The sequence below is a fragment of the Danio aesculapii genome, chromosome 17 (genome assembly GCF_903798145.1).
Source record: "Danio aesculapii chromosome 17, fDanAes4.1, whole genome shotgun sequence".
Taxonomy (NCBI): Eukaryota; Metazoa; Chordata; class Actinopteri; order Cypriniformes; family Danionidae; genus Danio; species Danio aesculapii.
In genome coordinates, this window is record NC_079451.1 from 21625302 (window position 1) to 21650491 (window position 25190).

General features: G+C 35.4%; 1 protein-coding gene across 2 annotated transcripts in view; it reads right to left on the reverse strand.

Annotated features, from left to right (window-relative positions):
- Window positions 1-695: 695 nt before the first annotated feature.
- Window positions 696-25190, reverse strand: part of ldah (lipid droplet associated hydrolase) — a 79342-nt gene continuing 54847 nt past the window's right edge. For both annotated transcript variants that reach the window (XM_056477699.1, XM_056477698.1), the window contains exons 6-7: window positions 7056-7138; window positions 696-2488 (exon numbers count right to left, since the gene is read on the reverse strand). In XM_056477699.1, coding sequence (XP_056333674.1) covers window positions 2297-2488; window positions 7056-7138 — 275 coding nt within the window. In that variant the 3' untranslated portion in view covers window positions 696-2296. The remainder of the gene's footprint in view (window positions 2489-7055; window positions 7139-25190) is intronic.

The window sequence follows — 25190 nt, forward strand, 5'->3', positions numbered from 1 at the left end:
GGCGTTACGTTTGGAGTAAACCAGGCACCGCTCATCACCAGGCTAATACCATCCCTACAGTGAAGCATGGTGGTGGCAGCATCATGCTGTGAGGATGTTTTTCAGCAGCAGGAACTGGAAGACAGGTCAGGATAGAGGGAAACAGACATGCAGCAATGTACAGAGACATCCTGAATGAAAAGCTGCTTCAGAGTGCTGTTGACCTCAGACTGGGGAGATGGTTCATCTTTCAGCAGGACAATGACCCAAAGCACATCGCCAAAATATAAATGGAATGGCTTCACAACAACTCTGTGAATGTCCTTGAGTGGCCCAGCCAGAGCCCAGACCTAAATCCTATTGAACATCTCTGGAGAGATCTGAAAATGGCTGTACACCATTGCTTCCCATCCAACCTGGTAGAGCTTGAGAAGTGCTGCACAGAGGAATGGGCAAAAATTCCCAAAGACAGGTGTTCCCAGGTGCATCAACAAAGTATTGAGCAAAGGCTGTTAATACTTATGTACATGTGACTTTTCAGGTTTTTATTTTTTATAAATTTGCAACAATTTCAATAAAATTATTATAGCGATACATAAAAATACAAATGTGAACTCTTCAAATGTGAAACAACTTTTTTTTTTTCAGAAATTCATTGCAAAAAATTACTAAAACTCGCCAATTATATTAATCCCATTTTATTGATACAGCTGCATAATAAAAAAAATGAAAGAAATTCTTTGGACATTTTTTTTTGGTCTTTGTTCAGTATTTTAATTAAACCATAGCATACACATTTTCAATCTTACTCTATTGTCCATCTTATGTTTTTTATATTTATATATAAAATTCTATAATATTTTGCTAAAAAAAAATTCCCAACTCCACATCAAGAGGACAATGTATTCATATCAGGCTGCGGAATCTTGTTAATCATCTATTATTTTTTTAGTTTAAGAAATTTTAATGTTATTATAAAAAATGAATAATAAAAATGAATTGATACTTGTGCTCCACATGTCATTGCTTCACTTCATGTACTGAGATTCTAGAGATGGCTGCCATCGCGTCATCCTGGTGTTTGCTGCCCACTGTTGATGGATGAGGATTTGTAAAGCGCTTTAGCCCCATAAAATTATACTTAGCACCGCAAATTTTTTTCACATTAGGTCTATGAGCTGTACACAAATTTGTAATGGATTTAGTACCCTTTAAATTTAATATGAAAATGGCAGCAGATTTCGGCTCCTCCCCATCTTTCAGCTCATTCTTCGTTTAATCCACAGACCACAGCAGTGCAGAGCAAATAAATGTGATGTATTTTTATCAATAAGTTGTTATATTATCTGCATATTTGCAACTCTTTGTTATAGATACAGTTTACTAAATGTCATGGAGGAGCACTCTGCTGAAATGCTGCATATGCTGGTAAGGTATGTTTTGATGCTTTTTTTCATTCAGAACCACTCACAGGTACTATGAGGTATACATTTGTACTTTTTAGCTTGTAATATACTCCTTTAAAGGAACACTCCATGTTTTTAGAAATAGGTTCATTTTACAATTCTGCTACTGTTTTTTTTTTAATCCATTCAGCCAATGATTTCCAGGTGTGACCGGAGAACTTTTAGCTTAGCATAAATCATTGATTATGCTTGGATTACCGTTAGCATCTCATTCAAAAAATAATTCAAAAGAAGTTCCGATCATTTTTATATTTAAAGCTTTACTCTTCTGTAGTTACATTGTGTACTAAGACTGATGGGAAATGAAAAAGTGCAATTTTCTAGGTCGATAGGGCTATGAACTTTATTCTGATGGCTTCAGCAGGTGCAATAACATTTTCCATCAGTCTTAATACATAATGTAACTACAGAAGAATCAGACTATAAATTGGAAAATTACCAAAACTCTTTCTTGAAAATTTTAAGCGAGATGCTAATGGTCTAATCCGATTCAATGATTTATGCTAAGCTAAGTTCAAAGACCCAGAAATTGACCCAGAAATTGGTTGAAGGGATTAAAAAATGATAAAACTCACACTGTGAGCCTATTTCCAAGGTAGAAATGTGGACCGGTTAGGTACAAAACATACCTTTTTAAAAGGTACTGCCACAGCGACAGGTTTTGTACTTTTAATACTGAGAGTGTTGTAGAAAAATCATTCTTCGAGTGCTCACAGAACATTTTTTGACATTTATACTAGGCTGGATGGCTTACAATATGTACAGCCCAAAGAAACGGTCACTAATGCAATAGTTACAATTCATAGCTTGCAAACATTAGAGTGGATAAAATGCTAAACTTGTATCCACTGTCAGAGCATCCTGAGGTCATCTGAGATCCACTCTGCTGTCATTTTAGCCATTTCCTCCCCTGCGTCCAGGACGAAAGCATGCCGGATGCCTTTCTCACACAGCCGAATGTCCCCTTCAGGAAAGTCCTTCCTGATATCATGGCAATACTTTACTGGGCACCAGTGATCCGTGGCTCCATAGTAAAAAATAATCTAATGGAGGAACACACAATAAGAAGAACAGCCCAGTTAAGACTTTAATTAACATTATTTGGGTTTGTTTCATAGTGTTTGTGGGTTTCACCACTAGGAACAAAACATTAAATAAATCATAAGGTTTTCTGTTTTTCTGTCAGCCACTGTAGAATGTGCAAGTGCCTGTCACTGCTTAATAATAATAATAATAATAATAATAATAAACATTTTTCTTTTTAAAAGTACAGTCTGTGATGGCAGAATAACAAAAATAGCAGCCCTCAGATTTGATTTACATAATAACTCGGCCAACCACTGGAGTTTGGGGTATCTTCTTTTAGAGCACAAATCAAGATGTTAGAAATAAATGATCACTGAATGACACGAGTCTTCATTTGAAGCTACAAACATTTTCGTTTGTAAAAAAGAATTAAAATCAAAAATGTCAAATGATTTAATAAATCACATTATCAAAAATAAACCTAAACTTTACATTTAATAAACTTGAATAAAACATACATAAACATTTAGTTGGTAAATGCCTCTCAATAAAAGACTTAACATTTATCTATTTAAACAATAACATTAAGCATTAATTAAATACAATAAAAACCATACCAAAAATAGAAATGCATAAAATAAAACAAACTAGAAAAAATATTATTACAATGTAAAACCCAACAGTCAACTTTATCAAATGAAATGAGTGTAGTTAACTCAAAATTTACTGAAAGTTAATTCTACTCATTTGAAAAGAGTTTTGAACTCACTGCTGAAAATACTGAGTTAATTAAATACCTCATTACTTCAACTTAAATAGATTAAGTTGACAGTACTCATATAGATTAGTTTAGTTACTCAAATAATTTGTAGCGATCGGTTTCCTCAAACTGTTTGAGTTGCTTTAACTTATTGGGTTTTACAGTACTCAGTTGGTTTGAGTTCTCTTCATTTCTTATGATTTACTGTGCTCAAATTGCTTCGTTTACTCAAATGGATTAAGTTCACAGTACTCATTAGGATAAGTTTGTGGACTTAAATGGTTTGTTGCAATCGGTTTCCTCAAATGACGTTTTGGGTTTCACAGTGTAGAATATAATACAATTTAATCAAATGAAATAAAATACTTTGGTGACTCAGACAGCATGAACAAATCTGTTGTTTTTATGAAATTTAACATAACTGTGTAAATAAGAGACAAGAATCTTTTCATAAATCTTTATTTAATGCGAAAAGTCTCTACATTAAATACATTTTACATTAATTAGAATTTTTTTTAAGTTAAAACAAAATACACGTTTTTACAAAACAACAGAAAAAGGAATAAAATACTTCAAATAAATTCCAATAAAAAGCAACCAAAAAAAGAAAAAAATGTGTTTGGTAGCTCAGTAATTTATTTCCTTAATTGTACCAATTAAAGCAATACAGATAACCCTATTAAAAATCTCTATAACTCATCTTGTTATATTCAATTTGTCCAAAAAACATTAATTAAATTTGACCATCCATCATGTGCCATGAATCTCTAAAGCGGAATAACTTCATAAATCACGGAGAAAATCTTCAGCACATGCATAGCAGAGCGAGTTCTTCACACGGGATCCAAATGGGAAAACAATCAAGATTGCATTTCAATAAAACAAAAATATAAGAAAGATTGACATTAAATCCGCCACGTCCCCTCGGACAGCGGAGCGGGACACTTGAAGGGTATTTCCTTCAGTAACCTCTGCTCGACGGTGCCAATAACATCAAACCACCCGGGCTGATTTCTAAAGGCTATTTATTGGTGAGACCTCGAGAGCCGGACACAATAGAAAGATCAAATTCTCTTGTCAGCTGCTTTGCATGATTTCTCTGACAAACTGCATAATGTTTGGCCTTTGCCGACTGTACCAGTTAATCGTGATGGCTTCTACATCTGTCGGCCTGATCGATTTCACCACAGCCCATAAATCTAATCGAGGAGTCAGATGCATGCGGTTTAAGGCTGAGAGGGGTTTAAACATATGACCTCCTGTCTTCACCTTCGGCGTTTCTCGAAGAAAATGATTCTAGCATCGCTATTGGCAAGCAGGACGGACTGCAAAGCCGATACCAAGGAACGCTACACATTCTGACACCCATGCAGACCAACAGACAGTGGATGTTGGACGGAAAAGAAGAGCTTCCTTCCTCTGTGGGATTATGGGTGGGATGCACAGATCAGACAGGGCTACATTCGATCAGTTTGCGGGCTCAAGAGATTTTCTGAAGCTTTGACAAGGAATGGCTATGTTTCCATCCACCTATTTCTATCTGCATTTTAGGATGCTTTTAAATATGGCATTTGTAAATGGGGTATATGCACACTGACCTTATTTTTCAGTAAACCAGCTCAAGCGCTTCTGGTGAATTGTCATGCCATTATAAAATCACCACGTTTAAGATCTGCTTTCTTCAAAATCACTGATCTTCACTGCCTGACTGAGATATGATATAAAATGGGTATCAGACCGTGCAAGAAGCACTGCATTAAATTCCACTGTTCCTAGACATGTCTTTAAAATAAGGACATTTATTTTATCGCAGTATTTTCAATGAGTTTGTCATCTTGTTTTACAATTGAACAACTAAATAAATGCTTAAGTCTATTTAAATGAATGTATTTAATTACATTACAACATCGATGCTGTAAAATAAACTTTAAGAAATTAAAAATAGTCATATTAACCTTTCATCGGTAACGTAGACTAGCAATGTTCCGTACACATTTCTCTATTCAGCGCACTCAAACAACCACTTCTCCATCATTAAAAGCCAGATAAGCATTTTTGCATGATCATTCTCTGGGTGAATACCTATTGCACAATCCAATTTTTGATTGATGTGTTTTGGACCAGTAGCTTTTGAGATAAGATAGGAAAAGTACCGCCTCTGCATGTGCACGGAAGATGATAGGCATTAACGATGTTCCGATTAAAATAGTGTCCTGTAAAGGGCGCAAAACTTCAATTCACTGCCAGAAATGGACATTGCTTTAAATCTTATTCAAAATCAACGTCAGAATATTGACTTTATTCTTCATTGCGGAAGTGCGCGCGTTTTTGCGATTGTTTTAGAACTTCCGATTTAGTTGCCTATGGGAGAAATGACTAGGAATAATAAACGGCAAAAAACGGTCAAACTACTTACTCTACAAACAAGTGTTTGCATTACAATACAGACAAAGTAGAATAATATAATAAGAAAATATCAGTCTGCAACACCAAGCAGCAAAACGAGCTGTTTTTAATGTCTAAAAATGAATGGAAGTGAATGAGACCGGAAGTTTAGAGCCAAAATGATTCAAATGGCTGCGCCCGCTCGTAAGCGGAGAATAAGGTGAATACTATTATTGTGTTTTACTTGAAGTTAATGTTATATTTAATAACTTTTTCATGAAAGTTTGAAATGATATAACTTTACAATCATTTAATGTTTATATCATGTTTATTTTATTACAGCATGACAATTTAAAATAATAAAACATGTAAATTCATGCAAATTAACGCTAACTTGACTGACCTTTTATGAATATAAACATCATCACTGCACAAAGATTATCCAAACAGCGTTCTCAGGCTCTCTCTGGCGGAGACTTGCACCATGCGGTCATCACCCACAACTGACGTTTAAATATCCTTATTTCAAAGCATTTATTCAACAAAAGATCATTTATTAAACAATTTGTGATAACATAATATTCATTTCATAAAGACTGTAATACTGTGTCATGCATAAATTAATTGCATATTGTCGTTGCTCTAAATGTCTCCCTTACCAAACAACACTCGCCCATTTAGCTTGCCCACAGTCTATTTTCAAGCACAATAGGTGGACGTAGAAAACTTTTCTCTGAAACTTATGGTACTATAGGAGGGTTTCTGTTGTGCTCGGGGGTGAAAGAGTGAGGAATAAAGATTACACCAATATTTAGTTTGTCTACAACCCATATTTATTCAGAGACTGGCATAAAATGGTAAACTTGTACGGAACATCGTTGTTTGCGGAATATGGTTAGTCTACGTTAGCTCATGCTGTTTTGTACTTTTGATGCAGAGCTCTCCGGTTGAGTATGATTCAACAAAAGCAATGTAAAATCAAGGTAAAACTGTGGCCCTGATGCACTTTTGTCTTACATTTGCTTTTGATGTATTTTAGATTTGCAAAAATGTGGACAGCACCTTCTAGTGTATTTGAAACATGAAATCAAACATACCTGTAACAATTGTTAGAGATATTCTAGAATTAGTCACTACCAATTTCGAGACTGCACACAGTATATTTTGTTTAAAGTAAATTGATCTGTTCTGATATTAAACTGTGATATTACAGTTGTATTCAAACAACATTCTAAATGGTGCTTCTTCTTTCCTACCTGCCAAAAACTGTTAGAGGAAACACTTAAAAGACATTTTAATAGTAATAATTATAGAATTTAGAGATATTACAGGTAAAGAAATATCTGTTCCAGTTGTTTTTCTGTCCTGAATTTTCACTTTCTGTTTTTTTATTTGGTGTATCACTCTAATCTACTGTTCAAATGGAGTGTGGTTGTTACCTTGCTGAGGTGTTGATGTATGGTTGTGTTGTCTCTTTCAACAACCAGTCTCATTTCTTGGCTTCCCATGTACATACCGTTGGCTGTAGAGACAGAGACAAAAACAGAGACAGACGTGTGGATTAGCATGTTGCAGAATTGCTAGGTAAACATTTGCATAACACATCAGCCATGAAACACATCCAAAACAAAATAAAAAAAAGCTGTCACAAGCTCAAAGGCCAGTGTTCGTACAAACACAGAAACAGCAACCATAAAGAGTGCATCAGGTCCCATTCACATTTACTGGAAAATACAGTCCTAACAGTTTAAAGATGCACAATAATGAGATTGCTTTTCGGTTCAAACTGTTTTAGGATTTAACTGGAATATACTGTTGGGAATGGTTCAAACAGTGTGTGTTCCTGGGTGACTAGATACACATCAAATCTCTGTGAATGTATAGTTGTCTATATACCCTTATATATAGTTGAAGTCAGAATTATTCGCACCCTTTGACTTTTTTTTCTTTTTCTAATATTTCCCAAATGATGTTTAACAGAGCAAGGAAATTTTCACAGCATGTCTGATAATGTTTTTTCTTTTGGAGAAAGTCTTATTTGTTTTATTTCCGCTAGAATAAAAGCAGTTATTCAATTTTTAAAGAGCCATTTTAAGGTCAATATTATTAGCCCCTTTAAGCTATATATTTTTTCGATTGTCGAATAATATCATACGAATTCATACACATTCATCCCACAGGTTTGAAATATCCTTACGGTGTGTAGCCGGATTGAAACACCTTTTACCCACCGCACATGGTTACCTATATGCAAAAAAAAGTGATTTTTAACAATATTTTATTTATTATACGCTGTTTCTTTTTAATAGGTTGAAGTTTAAAAAAAAGAAGAAAGAAATCCGCAATTTGTTTTACTTTTATTCTATTCAGGGGCCACGTGCACCCACTGACAGGTCAAATCTGCAGCTGACATCTAGTACAGTATTGCCAAAGCATGTTATATATGTATAAAATATGCAATATATCAACATCATCAAATTAATAAAAATAAACAGCAAATGAGAAATAAATTACGTAAAAGAATAAAAACATAAATGGAAAAAAATCTCTAAAAAGTACAATATTTACAAGAATAAAAAGGCAATTGAGTTAATTAGCCATTTCTAATGGTGTACATATAATTTGCTGTTATATTTTTCCAGTCTAAATGTAATTTCGTCCTTTCTGAGTAAATAGAAAAGTTTATGAGTCGTTTAGATCAAAGAATCTCGGTCTTGTGGCTGTGCATGCGATGTCAGCTGCGAAGTTAAGCGAAAGTAAATCAGGCTTAAAATAAAAATGACGACAGCTTAGAAAGCGAAACCAAAAGCCGAATCCTGGATATTTTAGGAGATTTTTAGAAACCTCGGACGAACGCATTTTTAAGTTCCAAAAGGCGCGTCTCTGTGACTCTCTGCAGAGCAGGTGGGATTGTCTGTGGGAGTGTTGACAGATCTTGCGCACAAAAAATGAGAAGTAAGAAACGTGTAGGGCGAGACGAGATTTTCGAGTGGTTAATCGATCGCGGATGTTTGGTTGTTGGGTGAATACAAACAAAGTGTAAAAGGATTGATAATAATAAAAAAAATGTAAACAAATATACTTGGGTGGCCGTTAACATCAAGTGTCAACCTCGCACTCTCCCTTGTAAAGCCAATACGGAAGTAACTGAAACTGCAATTCTTCGACTCGCCTTTGGGGGATGGCTAATTTTAATTTTGGGGTAAACTGGCCAATTTTACAGTTGATAAAAACATGTTTACAGCCTGGTACAAAAGATGGTTTTGGTGCATTTATTATCCTTCATGACATCTGTGAGGGGGGTGATTTTTTTTAACTCATCCGTTTTGTTTATATTAATTTATATTAAGTCTGCATAATTAAGGGTGTGGCCACTTGAGTGATAGCTAGGTCTTGCTGCTCGCTGTCTTGTCACCTCAGCTTATTCTGGCTGATTAGCCACTGAACTCTGCATATTCATCGTATTTTTGTTTTGTTTTATGTGGCTTTACACAGTTAATTGCCTTTTGGAATTATTTCCTACAATTATCAGATAATGTGGCATGCTGTGCACTTAATTGTGCTCACAAACCATTCAAGTTGCCTCCATTTTCCCAGGTGAGTGAAATTATATACTAATACCATCTCTATAAATGTATTTGTTTTATTTAAGATCATTTATCATATATATTTTTCTTTAGAACTATAATGTACTCCAGAATCTGACAGATTGATTACCTGTAGGCTATAAAACAGTCATCTGAAACCTTGTCATACTGTTATGCCTGGACTTAATAAATAGCCTTGCATTTACTAACACAGACTATATTTTAAGTAATAATAATAATAATTCCTTACATTTTTATAGCGCTTTGAACACTCAAAGTGTTTTACATATAAGGCGGGATCTCCTCATCAACCACCAGTGTGCATCATACACCTGGATGACGCGACGGCAGCCATTTTGCGCCAGACCACACACCAAATACAAGCTGATTGGTGGGGAGGAGACAGAGTGATAAATCCAATTATGATATGGGGATGGTTTGGAGTCCATGATGGACAGAGGCCAGAAGGCAGATTTGGCCAGGATGCCGAGGTTAAACCCCTACTCTTTTTCAAAGGATATGCTGGGATTTTAATGACCATAGAGTCAGGACCTTGGTTTAACGTCTCATCCGAAAGACGGCGCTCACTGAGCAGTATAGACAAGTTATCATGTTTGTAAACATTCAGTATGCGTGCGGAGGGAGGGGGCAGAAAAAAACCGGGAGCGCTTGCATTTACAGTAAGGGAATGACAACCGATGCAGTTCAGAGTTTGTTGTTTTCTTAGAAAAAAGTTATATTGATTACATATTATATATATATTATTTACACAATGCTTTCAGCGTATTCTAACAGCTTGTTACACAGTGATAAGCAGTGATTTGGCAAAATTAACGTTAAAATGAGCGGCGTTCGTCTGACAGGTCCATTTGCAATAGCACCCTCCCAATGGATATTGGATAAGATGAAATGACCAAGCATCCAGCCCCAAATATACAATCTCATTGAAGCTCCAGAGAGAAGGTAAAGGCCTACAAGTCTTTGGATGCCAACAATGTTGTTCTGTCTGGTCATGTGCAAGTAATAATGTTCCATGATTACCAGATTCAAAACTATGTAGTGCTAAAAACCAAGGTTCTGCCTAGCCAAAGACAAGGAAAGAAGACGGTACTATACAAGGCCTGGGTAATCATTAACAAGCAAAACAACTGCATTCTGACAGCAAACTACACCTGTACTGCAGGGTATGTGAACTTACACATAGAGGTAAAGTTGGTTTTATATTCGCACATTCGGATTTTCCCCTTACTAATATAATTTCATAAAAGTATTATTTGCAAACTCTAAATAGCGAAATCATATTAGCAGCCAATGACTATCAAAGTACAACATTGTTCACCGTCAAATAAACACAGTCAAATAAACTTTGTAACGACATTGTGTGTTAATCATCGCTGCAACTCCAAATGCATCAAATACTCATTGGCAAAGTTCTTACTATAGTATTTCTCAAAAACGCTACGTGAGATCTGCCTCCTTTATGTCTGACGCAGCCGAGAGAGGAGATTAAGGCACACAGAAAGGCACGTAGAAACGGTGGGCGGGGGAGGACTAGCCTTAAAGGCGCAGTACAACAAAACCGCCTCCTGGTGCAAAAATATAGAATATTAGAATCTTATAAAAGACATAATAAAAAATTTGATGGGTGTTTTGAGCTGAAACTTTACAGACACATTCTGGAGACACAAAATACTTATATTAAATCTGGAAAAAGGGCTAACCTAGGTGCCCTTTAAGCGTTTCTCCCCAAGAAAAGACTGTCTAAGCAAAATACTAGCAGGCGTCTGTAGCTCCACTGACGCTTTGCCTCTTTGCCCTTATTTGGCCGCCCCCTGTGGGTGTGATGATGCGCAAACAAAATGGCGGCGGTTTACGTTCTTCAGAAACCTGTGGGTGACGTCACAGATACTACGTCCATATCTTTTACATTCTATAGTTAATATACCTGGGCGGCCCGCCCAAGTAAAGTCTTTGTGTGGGAAGCACTGCACTACATCAAAATGTTACATTAAATTGCTGTGAGATAGAATATTGTGGATGAAGCTGTGAAACTGACGTCAACTAATAAGTACCGCCAAACGAGGAACCAAATGGTCAGACTTTGTTTGAAGATTTTTCAGTGGATTAACTAACATGGATTAAATGTTCACCTAAAGAATACCAATGTGTGCTAGCAAAATAAAAATGGTAAATATCGATTTCACACGGACATTAAATTTGTAGCATTGGTAGCTGCTCCACACCATCGCTAAGCAGTTTGAACATACAGTATTAAAGAGAATTCACACACACAAATACACACATATTTTTCAAGAAACTTATATACAGCTTAAAGTGACATTTAAAGGCTTAACTAGGTTAATTAGGTTAACTAAGCAGGTTAAGGTAATTTGACAAGTTATTGTATAACGATGGTTTGTTCTGTAGACAATTGAAAATATATATAGCTTAAAGGGGCTAATAATACTGACCTTAAAATGGTGTTTGAAAAATTAAAAACTACTTTTATTCTAGCTGAAATAAAACAAATAAGACTTTCTCCTGAAGAAAAAATATCATCAGACATAATGTGAAAATTTCCTTGCTCTGTTAAACATCATTTGGGGAATATTTAAAAAAGAAAAAAAAAATTAAAGGGGGGCAAATAATTCTGACTTCAACTGTATATAGAAAATGTTGAGATTCATGAGCAAATACGAGCTGCTTGACCTTGATGACCTTGGCAACTATTCAAAGAGGCTCATTCTGATTTTGCACATGGCTAAAGATTTGGCCAAGAGATGTGTTAATATCCTTTCTCATCAGGACATTCCTCGCATTGACGACTGTTCACCCTCAGACTGGAGGAAGTGTGTACACATGTGTGCGTAAGGAAAAACTGCTCAAATGACTTGCTTCCACTGAGTGAAGAGGAAGTGTGGGTATGATCACACATCCGCACGGCTCTACCGCTATCATATTAATCACGGCCTGTGCACTTTATCATCCAGCGCTGTTAACACATTTCACAAGACCGAGAGCCTCGCACTAAAAAGGGAAAAAGGGCAAGTAATCAATTTCATCCCTTTCTCATAGAAGAAAAGCATGGACGAAATGTTTGAAATAATTTCTAGTTCCGCCATGTTTAATTAGTAAACCCATTCTTAATGTTTGCTCCTCCAGAGTAGAGTTTAATTCAGAAAGGAAATGATTTTTGGAAATGGGAAAAAAACTGAATGAAAGCCTTCTGTGTACAAAATCAAAGGGTTTTCCAATGTTCATGAGTAGCGATGAGTTCAAAATACAAAATACAGATCTACGGTTATTCATTAAAATGATTATTATTTACTATTTGATTACATTTAACCATAACCCACGTTCAGTGACACAAGAAAAACGATCCCATTCATTTCAATGGAAAGCTGGTGATCTCCAAGGATCATTGTTGACCTGATGGGGATGTGTTAATGTAAGTAAGAAAAACATTAACATTATGCAAATTAGTTGCAGATTTTACATACAATAGGAAACATACATTAGGATTGAAGAGTATGTCGGAGGAGCTCACACATTAATATCTTGAGTACAGCAAGAGATGGCATGCCTATATGATTTACTGTTATAGATACAATAAAATGATGCATGGAAAAGAAGCTGTTGGCAGTCATTATGACTTTGATTCATATACTGACTGATATGATTATTATTTTATTATAGATGTAATAAAATGATACATGGAAAAGAAACTGTCAGCAGTCATGGTGACTTTAATTCATATTTACTGTGTATGATGCAATTAGCACTTAGCACTGCAGCAGTTTATATTGTACTTTTCAATGCAAAATGGCTATCATTTATCATATTCAAACAATGCTTTGGTTCATCTGGTTGATTTCATCCAATGAGCACAGGGTTAGTTTAATAAAACAACTTTCTGCAACAGCAGACGGCCACTTTGAATTATTTTTTGTCTAATTTCTTGTCAAATTGGAAAGATTTCCTTATAAATAATATCAATAAATTAAAAGTTTTCTGTATTTTGAGACATTTAATTACATTATGGGGACTTGATCTTTCCTCCAACAAATGTTGATGTTGAAAAATTTGAAAAAGTGACTTTTAATTGACATTTTAATTAGTTTGAAGTGCTATATTGTCAGGGTTCTTGTTGTAAACTACTGTTTAAGTAGTTTACAACAAGAAAACCTGTTAATAAACTGAAATAATATATATATATATATATATATATATATATATATATATATATATATATATATATATATATATATATATATATATATATATATATATATAATTTCTAGTGCTGAGCAAAAAATTAATCGCAATTAATCACATCCAAAATTAAAGTTTGATACTTTTGATACAATATATGGATATGTGTATATATAAATACACACATGCATGCATATATTTGAGAAAGTATTTATTTATATTTAGATATAAAATATATGTGTGTAAAATAAAATAAAACGCAAATTTGTATGTATGTATGTATGTATGTATGTATGTGTAACACATAAACATAATAAATATAAATAATACATAATAAATATAAATAATACATGTATATATATATATATATATATATATATATATATATATACACACATGTATATGGACTCACCGGCCACTTTATTAGGTACACCTCTCCAATTGCTCATTAATGCAAATTTCTATCAGCCAATTACATGGCAGCAACTCAATGGATTTAGGCATATAGACATGGTCCAGATGATCTGCTGCAGTTCAAACCGTGGATCAGAATGGGGAAAAAAGGTGATTTAAGTGACTTTGAATGTGGCATGGTTGTTGGTGCCAGATGGGCTGGCCTGAGTATTTCAGAAACTGCTGATCTACTTGGATTTTCATGCAAAACCATCTCTAGGGTTTACAGAGAATAGTCAGAAAAAGAGAAATTGGAATGTGGTGGAACGGGAGATTCGTATCATGGATCTGCAAATCTGCAGCAATCGTGTGATGCTATTATGTCAATATGGGCCAAAATCCCTGAAGAATATTTCCAGTACCTTGCTGAATCTATTCCACAAAGGATTAGAGCAGTTCTGAAGACAAAAGGGGGTCCAACCCGGTATTAGTAAGGTGTACCTAATAAAGTGGCCAGTGAGTGTACATGTATGTATAATACACACACACATATATTACGCCAAAACAAGCTTTTGTTTTGGATACAAATAGTCACGATTAATTTTTGCCCAGCACAAAACATTTTTTATACAGTGGAGTATTACTACCAATTCATACAATTTCTGATAATATATATATATACATATAAAGATGTGTTCAGACATCAAATCTACCAATCACAGAGCGGCAGAACCAGGAACACCCATTAGTGATTTCAAGTGTTAATTCAAAGTGGTCATCCGTATTGTTTCTGTCTTAAAAAAAGGCAAATGATCATAGAAGTATGGGGTAAAGGTTTAGATATAAATACTGATGTTCATTTATTCATGCATTTTCGTTTGGATTATTCCTTATTTGTCTGGGGTTGCCACAGCGGAATGTTCGCCGACTATACCAGCATATTTTTTACGTAGCGGATGCCCTTCCAGTCACAACCCTGTACTGAGAAACACCCATACACTTTCACACACACATGTACACTACGGCCTATTTTGTTTATCCAATTCACCTATAGTGTACCTATAGTGCACCCATAGTGCGTGGGAGGAAATCCACGCAAACATGTGGAGAACATGCAAACTTGACACAGAAATGTCAACTGGTCCAGCTGGGAACCAGTGACCTTCTTGATGTGAGAAGACAGCGCTAACCACTGAGCCACCATGCACCTAAACACTGATGTCCAAGGTAGAAATCAAAATTGAGTAAATAACTTTTTGAAATGTATGCATTAAATAATTACTTAATTATTATTTACATAATTACAAGAGTTCATCTGGTGGACAAAACTAAATGAATGAAAAACATCCTATACAAGAAACAACCCTTTTTTATTTGGGCCAGTTAATAACCAAACAGCACCTTCATAATGAGATCATTAATCCTTTTTTCGAAAAATAAAAAATGTAGCTCTAATTCTGATCATTTATCTTGCTTAAAATCATGTGTTACAAATAATAAAAAAAATAAAATAAAAAGAAAACAAATAGTGGCAGTCATATTTCAAAGAAATGTGCAAGAGGAACTCATGGTAGAATGTGTCCTTTATTCCCAGCATCAGAGAGGTTTCAGAGTGACTTAAGTGTTTGGGTTGGCTGCTGTTGGCTTCTAAATAAATGTTAAAGTTATATGCAAGCTTTCCTTTGCATTTTGATGTGTGCCGAAGAGAGACTTAAGTCACTCGAGATGAAGAGCAAACAAATATTTACTATAGAACACATAGAAGACTGACTAAGGCATCTAATTTTATTACACTAAACATATCCATAACAACATCCAGCCACTGAATTAAACTGCACCAGAGGATGTTTAAACTAGAGGGTTTCACAGAAAAGGAAAATTCACTCCACTACCACTAGCTTTAGCCAAGAATCCTTGTCTGTACATAATCAGGTAGACCAGATATTGAATTAAATTATGATTATGGAACTTATTGTGCATTTCAATACTGATTATTTATGCTTGTACTGTAAATCCAAATATGTTTTGGTGAAAATATGTCTGCCCTTTCCAATCAGCTTTCATTGATAAATTAAAGATGTAGGTTGCTATGTTTTAAAAGCAAAACAATTCATATCTAATAAAGAACTGCAATGCAACAACTACAGTACAACTACAAAGAGGAGATCAGAGCATTTCTCCAGAATTGACTTATTTTTTTAATGGGAAAAATTAAACAAAACAATGCAAATTAAGACAGAATTCATGCATATTAATCTTATTTTCAATAAATATATGAAAAGATATATGATTCTGACAATTCTGATTGCTATAAACACAAAGCAATCCACTTTTTTAACATCTATGAAGGGTGGAATGAAAGCTAAACAATCAGCGAATCAATCAATCTCTTATATTATTAACATTCAGGTGTGTATGATACAAAAACAAGAATGTGAACAATTAAAATATCACTAAGTTGTAGTATTATTTAGAATATTATGTTCATTTTTCCAATTAAATATTCATGGAAGCTCATTACTGCCACATTATAGAAATAAAGGTCACAAACTGAGTGACGAACTCAGAATTCAGACTTTTAAACACTCTCTATCTTGCAGTTGCAAATTTAATCTTCACAAATCTGACTTTTCCAAAATAAAGTACTTCAATCAATTCACATAATCATCCTAAAACAAATGACTTTCCTTTAAAGGGCACCTATTATGAAAATCCTTTTTTTGAAGCTGTTTGGACAGAACTGTGTGTAGGTATAGTGTGTCCACAGTCACACTGGGGTGATATAAACACAATAAGTATCTTTTTTTAATTTCCTGACATTCAAAATAGGATCCAAATCCCTCCCATTTTGAGGCTGACCACAACGTAGCGTAGGAGTTTGGTTTCCCTGCCCACCAAATTGATTGACAGACACGTATTAACATGTCTCCATAGTAAGGCTTATAAACATATCCACAAGGCAGGAGGTGCACAAAGCAACTGAGATTAAAAGACCTGTTCAGCTCTCTGTGATCATCTGCAGATAAAGAATAAATTTTACAAGTATAAAATGTTTTTAAAACGGTGCATGTTTGTAATAAATACAGTAAAATCACTACACAATTCATTACCACAGCCGCATAGTGTCAGTACAATTATAAAAGAAAAAGCTTCAATCCTGATTTGTGGACATTAAATAGGTTTATTTTTTACGTTAACATAACAGATATCGATACAGCAGTGGATATTAACTTGTGTGGACATTGACTCATCGTTGCAGAAACAGCTTGAATTAACTCCACAACAAATATCTCAAATAACCAATGGGAAAGTGCTTACTGTAGTAAGGGAGATCTGCTTCATTCTTGTCTGTCACTGTACTGTTTATCTACATGAGACATAGCAGGTGAAGGCTACACCCATCAGAGTGATACAGAGAGATCTCTATGGCTCTGGCACGCACGTGGAAATGGTGGGCGGGGAGAACCAGCTCATTTTCATTAAAGGCACAGGCAACAAAAACAGCTACTAACAGCTCAAATTATACAGATTTAAAAGTATAATCAATAATCCACACAATTTAAACTTTATAATCATCAGAATATTGTTATAATCATAACAGCCCCTTTGATTTGGGGAATGAAAAAACATTTCGTTTTTCTGGTCTAGGCTCCAGTGCAATACATTAAAAAATGAATTATGTACTTTAAATAATAATATCACATTGAAAAAACCTTTACGCAAAAGGTATGATGATAGACAGGAGGAAAGTCCTACAGGTAGAAAGAAGGCAGAGGTTTGGTGATAGAGACGGGTGTGCCAGTCTTGGGGCAGTGATCTGCCAGACATCTCCTGCTCTACCTCACTTATCTCCAGGGGGGCATCGGGCTGGGGGGTTTGGCAGGGCACAGCATTCCAGTCAATTTTACACATCCTCACACATGCACATAGTTAACTACTGACTGAAGAGGTAGAAACGAGGGATCCGGGGCGCAAAATTGCAGACACAGACGCAGATATATCAGAGTGTTCTGGATGCCTCAGTAGGAAGGCATACGATCAGGATGGATTGTTTTATTTGTGATTATGTCATGAAAGTTCAACATGCTATAATTATAAATCTTTTGAATAGCTTTAGTCATGTATATGCTGACATATGAGACCCCGGACCACAAATCCAGTCTTATGTTGCACATTGTATGGGTCAAATTATTGGTTTGAAATTTTATGCCCCCCAAAATTTGAATTTTAAGTAAATATTTGGTTTAATGAAGATATTCCTAATGTAAATATATCAAAACTTAAATTTGATTACTATTATACATTGCTAAGTACTTCATTTAATCAAGTGAATTTCTCAGTATTTGATTTCAGAAAATCAAATAGTAGCATCTTGGTCAAATATTGCCCTATTCTAATGAACCAAACATCTATTGAAAGTTTATTTATTCAGCTAATGATGTATAAATCTTAATAAAAATATATAAAAACACAATTATGACTGGCTTTGTGGTCCAGGGTCACATGTGTTATGTTAACAATATGTATAATGCAATTGTGGATGGTAATTCCTCCTAATTAGCCAATTCAAGCTTAACGAATGTCTAATCATCAAAGATTTATAGAAGAAAATCAACTGTAAAAGCCTGTGGTGATTCAAGGAGCAGACTAAGCCTCGCAAACAAACAAAAGCTTTTAAATGTTTCATCCTGTTCGGTTCAAGATGCAGATGTGGAACAAAAAGGTTTCTTCTTCCACTGGGCCAAATGTGACTCTTTATACTCTGTAGATGCTCCCCAATTGAATTGTTGATATTTATTTTACACCACACACTCTTCTACTGCCACTAAATCCCATCTATTTACGTCTTTTCACCAGTCACTTTTCATTAGTAGCACAAAGAAGACAATTTCAAGCTCGCGTAATTTCAAAGTGCAGCGTATCATCCAGTTTCTCCACCATTTGCACGGACCGAGGCAAAATGTGCTTCTCTTTATTTCATTTCCCTTTAAAAGAGCTAAGCGAATGTGACAATTATATTCTTCCTTCCAATTCAATAACATATGTCGTAATAGAAAGCCACATCAGCTTTTTTTTTTTTTTTTTGCATTAAAAGAACACAAGGTGGGTGGTCGTGATCAGTTGCACCTTAAATAAACCCAGTTTGGACAGCAGAAATTTTGGAAAGTTCTACTGATAAAGGGATAAACAAACCTTACGTTATCATCTGTCAACACTTTTTCATTTGTACCCCTAATGAACAGGATATTCCTATTCGACCCATTGGGGGTGGTTTGTGTTTTCTTTTTTCCTGACAGATCACACCTGATGTCTAGATCATGAACTATTATAACTGTGGTTTAGATTGTGCAAAGAAGTTCTAGAGAACCTACGGTTTCAGCACGGCTCTGTTATTAAGAAAGGTCAACTATATATCAAAAACCACAATGAGAAAATAACTGTTGTTACATACTGAAAAAAAGCTCATATTTTTAGGGGATTTTTACTACCCTCTGGGCAAACACCAGAATCGCAGATGTGGTTTTTGGATCTCAAGTAAAATAATAATATAAAAAAAATAATATAAATGACTAGCCCATGGACACAATGTCATAAAATGACAAACCTTCAATATCAGGCAGCAAGGTACTCTACAAAGTGTGGAAAATCAGGAATCTATGTATTCGGATTTGACATGATCAAGTCCCAACACTCTATGTTATTGTATAACGATATTTAAATGGTATAATGTTATAAAAATCCTTATGTTTTGAATCTTTAACAGATAATTTAATCCGACATCAAATAACATAACACATTAAATGCCATCCAGAGCAGGATAGTCAAAAAAACAAACCAAATACACTGCAGTTTAAAACTAAAACAGATGCAACAAGTTTACACGCTGTAAATGCAATCAATTAATGAATTTACGTTTAAGTTTGAATACATTCCTAAAAGTCTCATCACAGGAGCTTATCTGAAGCTTTGTTTTTGCATAATTGCAGCAAAAATATGTCACTTTTCAGCATCATATTGAACACAGCATGTTTCTGATTGTATCCTGCTCCATCTAATGGTGATGTTCAGGCAAATACTAGCACAGCTTCTATGGTTATCCTTAAGAGCATATGAGCATATCTTGGTTTGGCCTCTCTAGTTATTTACAAAATTAAAGGTACATGTAATCAATTTGTCTGCTAAAACGAAATGCACCATTTGAGGGTTTTTCACATCTGCATGAACATAAGATGATGCATCATACTGAGATGTGGTGGAGCACTATGGCTATCATGCCTGATCTCGTAAAATGCTAAATATGCGGCTACCACAATGCTCTTTTTCTTTTCTTGTATTATATATTATATATACAGTTGAAGTCAGAATTATTAGCCTCCCTTTGAATTTTTTTTCTTTTTTAAATATTTCCAAAAAGATGTTTAACAGAGGAAGAAAATTTTCACAGTATGTCTGTTAATATTTTTTTTTCTGGAGAAAGTCTTATTTGTTTTATTTCGGCTAGAATAAAAGCAGCTTTAAAAAAAATAAATAAATAAAACATTATAAGGCCAAAATTATTTGCCTCTTTAAGCAATATTTCTTTAGTCTAGAGAACAAACCATCATTATACAATAACTTGCCTAATTACCCTAACCTGCCTAGTTAACCTAATTAGCCTAGTTAAGCCTTTAAATGTCACTTGAAGCTGTATAGAAGTGTCTTAAAAAATCTAGTAAAATATTATGTACTGTCATCATGGCAAAGATAAAATAAATCAGTTATTAGAAATGAGTTATTAAAACTATTATGTTTAAATAATCTAAAAAAAAATCGTCTCTCTGTTAAACAGAAATTGGGGAAAAAATAAACAGGGGGGCTAATAATTCTGACTTCGCCTGTATATGTAATGTGTTCTTAAGTAACATGAGTATATGATGACAGAATTAAGGAGATTCATTAAACAATTAATTAATTATTGTTTGGATAGAAGTTGGACAGAACAGAATGAATATTTTTTTTACATTTACACCAAAACTAAAATAAGAACACTTTTAAAAGGATTTGCACATTTCTTTACACGACACACACACATTTGCACATTTTTTTTCTATCTGAAAACACAAAATCTTGAAAATGGGTTTCAAAAATGTATGTTTTGAAAACTGTGACATTATAGTCCCCTTAAACTAGATTGTACACATACTATATACTGTAGATATGTGTGAGCAAAAATAACAATGGCTGACTACAGGCCTGTACGTGTTACATTTACACAACTGACATCGCCACCTGCTGGACTGGCATCCATAATGTTTTGGTGTCATTTTGTGTGTAAATACACGCTTTTGACCAACATTTTCCACTTTTAAAGGCATTTCCAGCAAGAAACGTCCGGACACAGCCATAGATTACAATCAAAATTGCAGTTGCCATTCACAACCATTTCCTTTGCATGCTTTCCAGCTCGTTCATAAGCCACTTTAGGTGGGTTCATTTAAAAGCACTTGCATTTAAAAGCACTCTTGTAAAATTGATGTAGAGCATAACGAAATAAGAGGAAAAGATCTCAACAAAATCTGAACACAAGTCTTCCCAAGAGATGCACTTGAACCCAAGTTAATACCAGGTGGATACAGTAATGCATCATGCTTGGCCTTTTGTGATTGGATTACCAAAAACACATGTTAATACCAAGTGGAAACAGGTCCAAAGACACACAATTTGATCAATGGCCAAATGCTTTGTATTTTGTTCAATTTCAAGTTTACCAGTGTAAAGGTGTTCCACATATTGGCTGACTTTCCAAGCAGAAACAGGTGGCCGGAGGAGGAAGTGAATGTGACTCAAAAGTAAGGTGGATGATAAAAACTTCACGAGTTTAGCCTCTAGGTTCCAAAATCAGGTCGAAGTTAACTTAGTTCCATGATAACAGGAAAGGGAGCCATTTGCCGATATGCTCTGGTTTCCCGCCTTTCCCCTGTGAGACAAATTATGAACAGCAAAAGGCACTAAAGGAACTGATGCTGGGACGAATCTCCCGGTTCTCATAAATTAGGCCAACAGAAGCCTGGATAGAAAAACGCAAAAGTGTTCAATCATAAAAAACATGGCATAAGAGGTTAGGTGAGTGAAAACAGAAGCTGTGTGAAGTGGAGTGTTGCAGCCTACTGAAAGGATAAAGCATATTAGAGAGCGTTACAGCGGCATTTTCCCAGCGGACCTCGAGCAGGCACGCCTCATTGACGTTTACGCTCCTAGATGCAGAACCTTGATGTCTGCATGACAGACATTGTGTGCATGCTCCACATGCAGTTAACATCAAAATATCAACATTCTCAGTTTCAAGGAAAGGGATTCTGAGCAAATAAATCCTTAAATGTGCCCAGGAAGTTCCAGCTAATAGCAACATGCTTTCTTAATTAAGTCTGTCAACTCGCCATTAATTACGGACGTAATAAAAGACAGAGCTGCTTTTCGTATGCGGTCACGGGCCAGCACTCAATGGTACAAAACGCACGCATGCACATGTGTACATACAAGACCACCTGGCCTTTTCGATGAATAACAACGGATTAAACTCCCTCGTGGAGAAGTATTCCAACATTTGATGGTATTTAATGAGGAACGGGGAAGAGAGCTGCAAATGAACATTTTGTTCAGATGAAAGAAGAAACTAAATCCATTCCAATTGACACTCCGTGAGATGTGCTAATGATTAAAAGCATGCTTACAAGCCTTGTCAGGAGCGAAACTCCAATTCCCTGCACAACAGGGGGAGAAGAAAACTAAAGGTAAAACTGACAAAACAGACAGAGAGGAGAAAAGAAGAGCGAGCGAGTGAGAAAACTGGTTCTTCGGAGCGACTAGAGAGTGGAGCTCACACTAATGCCTCTGGGCTCTACTGAGGCCTCTTTGGCAGAGACTCTCCGGCCATCACAACATCCATCACTCTCCTCCCAGGACAGACAGGGGAAACACTCAGCCTTTCACCTAGAGAGAGAGAGTCTAAGCTAGCGGTCCTTTCGCTGGAGAGGCCTCTTAATTACTCCTACTCACAACACTTCATCTGCACCATTAGTTCATGTACCGAACGCCCAGGAGATTATGTATATGAGTTATGATAAATAAAATCTTTATTCAAAACATTGTGAGGCACCGCACTCTTGGCTGCCACTCAAACATTATTTACGTTTACCCCCCTCTCTTTTGGTCTTGATTTTTTTTTATTCGGCTGAATCATCTTTGAAGTGGTGATATACTTCTTATCATCTGATAATAAAAGAGATAGCTACGCATCTGTACAGTGGAGGATTGGAGGGATGCCAGCATGTGAACTTTTGAAAGGTTTCAGCACCTCATTGAAGTGAGGATTAGATCTCTGGAGCAGAGTCCAAACTGAGAGATGGAAATGGAGACATGAGGGGACATCGCTGATGGGAAAACTTAAAAGTTGCGTGAGAGTTATGCTTTAGCAGTGTTTATTAGTGCTTGGAGTACTGAAGGCTGAACTATTTTAGATAAATCAGAACAACATGAAAATATGGTCACTGCTAAAAATATATTACTAATTAGTCTGACACTTATAAGAGGCAATACACTTATTATAAGAAGAGTAATCCAGGAGGGAGGAAACTGAGATAAAACATTTTGTGGATGGCAGGTGACAACTGAGCTTCAAATTAAGCCAGAGACAAAAAAAAATTCACAATCTGTATAATCAAAATCACAATTTAAACAGTTCCAACAGACATCTTCCTTGATATTTAGTCATTTTAATGTATGATTCTAATTAAATTGTTTTGTCAAAATGTACAGTTTTGAGAAAAGTGACAGTTATTTTTAATATAGTTTAAAGACTATACTAAATTACTAATACTAATTTAATTTTAATTAGAGTTCAGTCAGATATTCATCACAAAGTATTCAGTTTTGTTCACTAAATATTGCTGACAAAATGTTCACAAAATACTTCACAAATTTAATTTCCAAATGTATTTTCCTATAAAGGAACAACTTGCAATTCAGTGCGAATCTGTGTATCCAGGTCCAAGCCACTACTCATTTGAATTAAGAAAAATATTAGTTTATGACCACTTTTGAGTCATATCTCACATTAAAGGGCCATGAAATCCCACTGTTTTGGTTTAAGTCTACCTCAGAATTTTTTCATAAAATCCTCCATGATGGGCGAGGAGCACTGCAAGCAGAGGGAGGAGTGGACGTGGCAAAGAGGGGAGCGAACAACTGTTGTCAGTTGGCTCATAAAATGAGACACAAAGCGTGAGACCCATGATTTAATAGTTTACAAAGTTAAAACGCAAAGAAATAAACAGTAAGTAATTCAATTTCCTGCTACATACAGTATGTTATTTGTAATTTCAAATACACATAATATATCATCATAAAGATAATCGTGTTTATATAAACACTATTAATAAGGACGACTTCTTTCCTCCTCAATCCCCGGGTCTGAATGCAGACACAGTGGATAGCAGTGCAGCAGGTCTCTTTCCCTATCTATTCCAACTATTAGCCCTGCTGCCAATCTGGAGATTTTAAACATATGCCGAACACAGTAGCATGGATATAGGCAATGTGCCCGAATGGTAATGAACTTAACTGATAAAAGACAAAGTCTGCCATTCTCCAATTCTCGTACAGCTCTCCTGAAAAAAATCCTTGCTGCAAATCACAGCTTTGCTGTATCAGTCCGGACAGCATCATGGGGAAAAACATGCAACAAACCCCGTGGACCATGGAAACAAACACATACGACCCGTGGCGTGCGCATGACGCTTTCTCACCCAGTCATTGGGTCTCACAGCTTGGCAGATCTGCCTTGCCTTCGTGCTTGCACATGCTCTCATGAATAATTAAGAAGCAGGGTCTTCTCATCGGATTTTAACATAAGAAAACTCCGCTATGAATAATAATGAGCAACCGACAGGTCATTACTCCACTAGCAGATTTGCGCCACGTCGCAGATTTTGATCCTGCCCCAAAAATGGATGAAATTTGCTGACAAAAGCTCCAAATTATCCAGTTTTCCCCTTAATTAAAGCTGACAGGTGCTAACGCTGTCTTAACTGATGCTCAACACCCACAAATCTGTACAAATCTGTACAAAAAAAGTACTCGAGGGTGTCTTGAACCTTTAAAGTTAATTTTATATAAAATCATGGTGTACACACTTACTGCATCACAGAAAATAATATTTTAACAATTTATAAAATTTGAAAGTATTATGTCTCTTTGTAAACGGTTTTTATTACCATTTGTTGAGCCTGCCTATAAAATTTGACAGAGCGCTTGGACCCCAGAGCCACTTCGCATGATGTCACACATAAAAAATACACCAAGACATGTTAAAGTGACCTTTTATAGCTTGTTCTATCTAAAAAA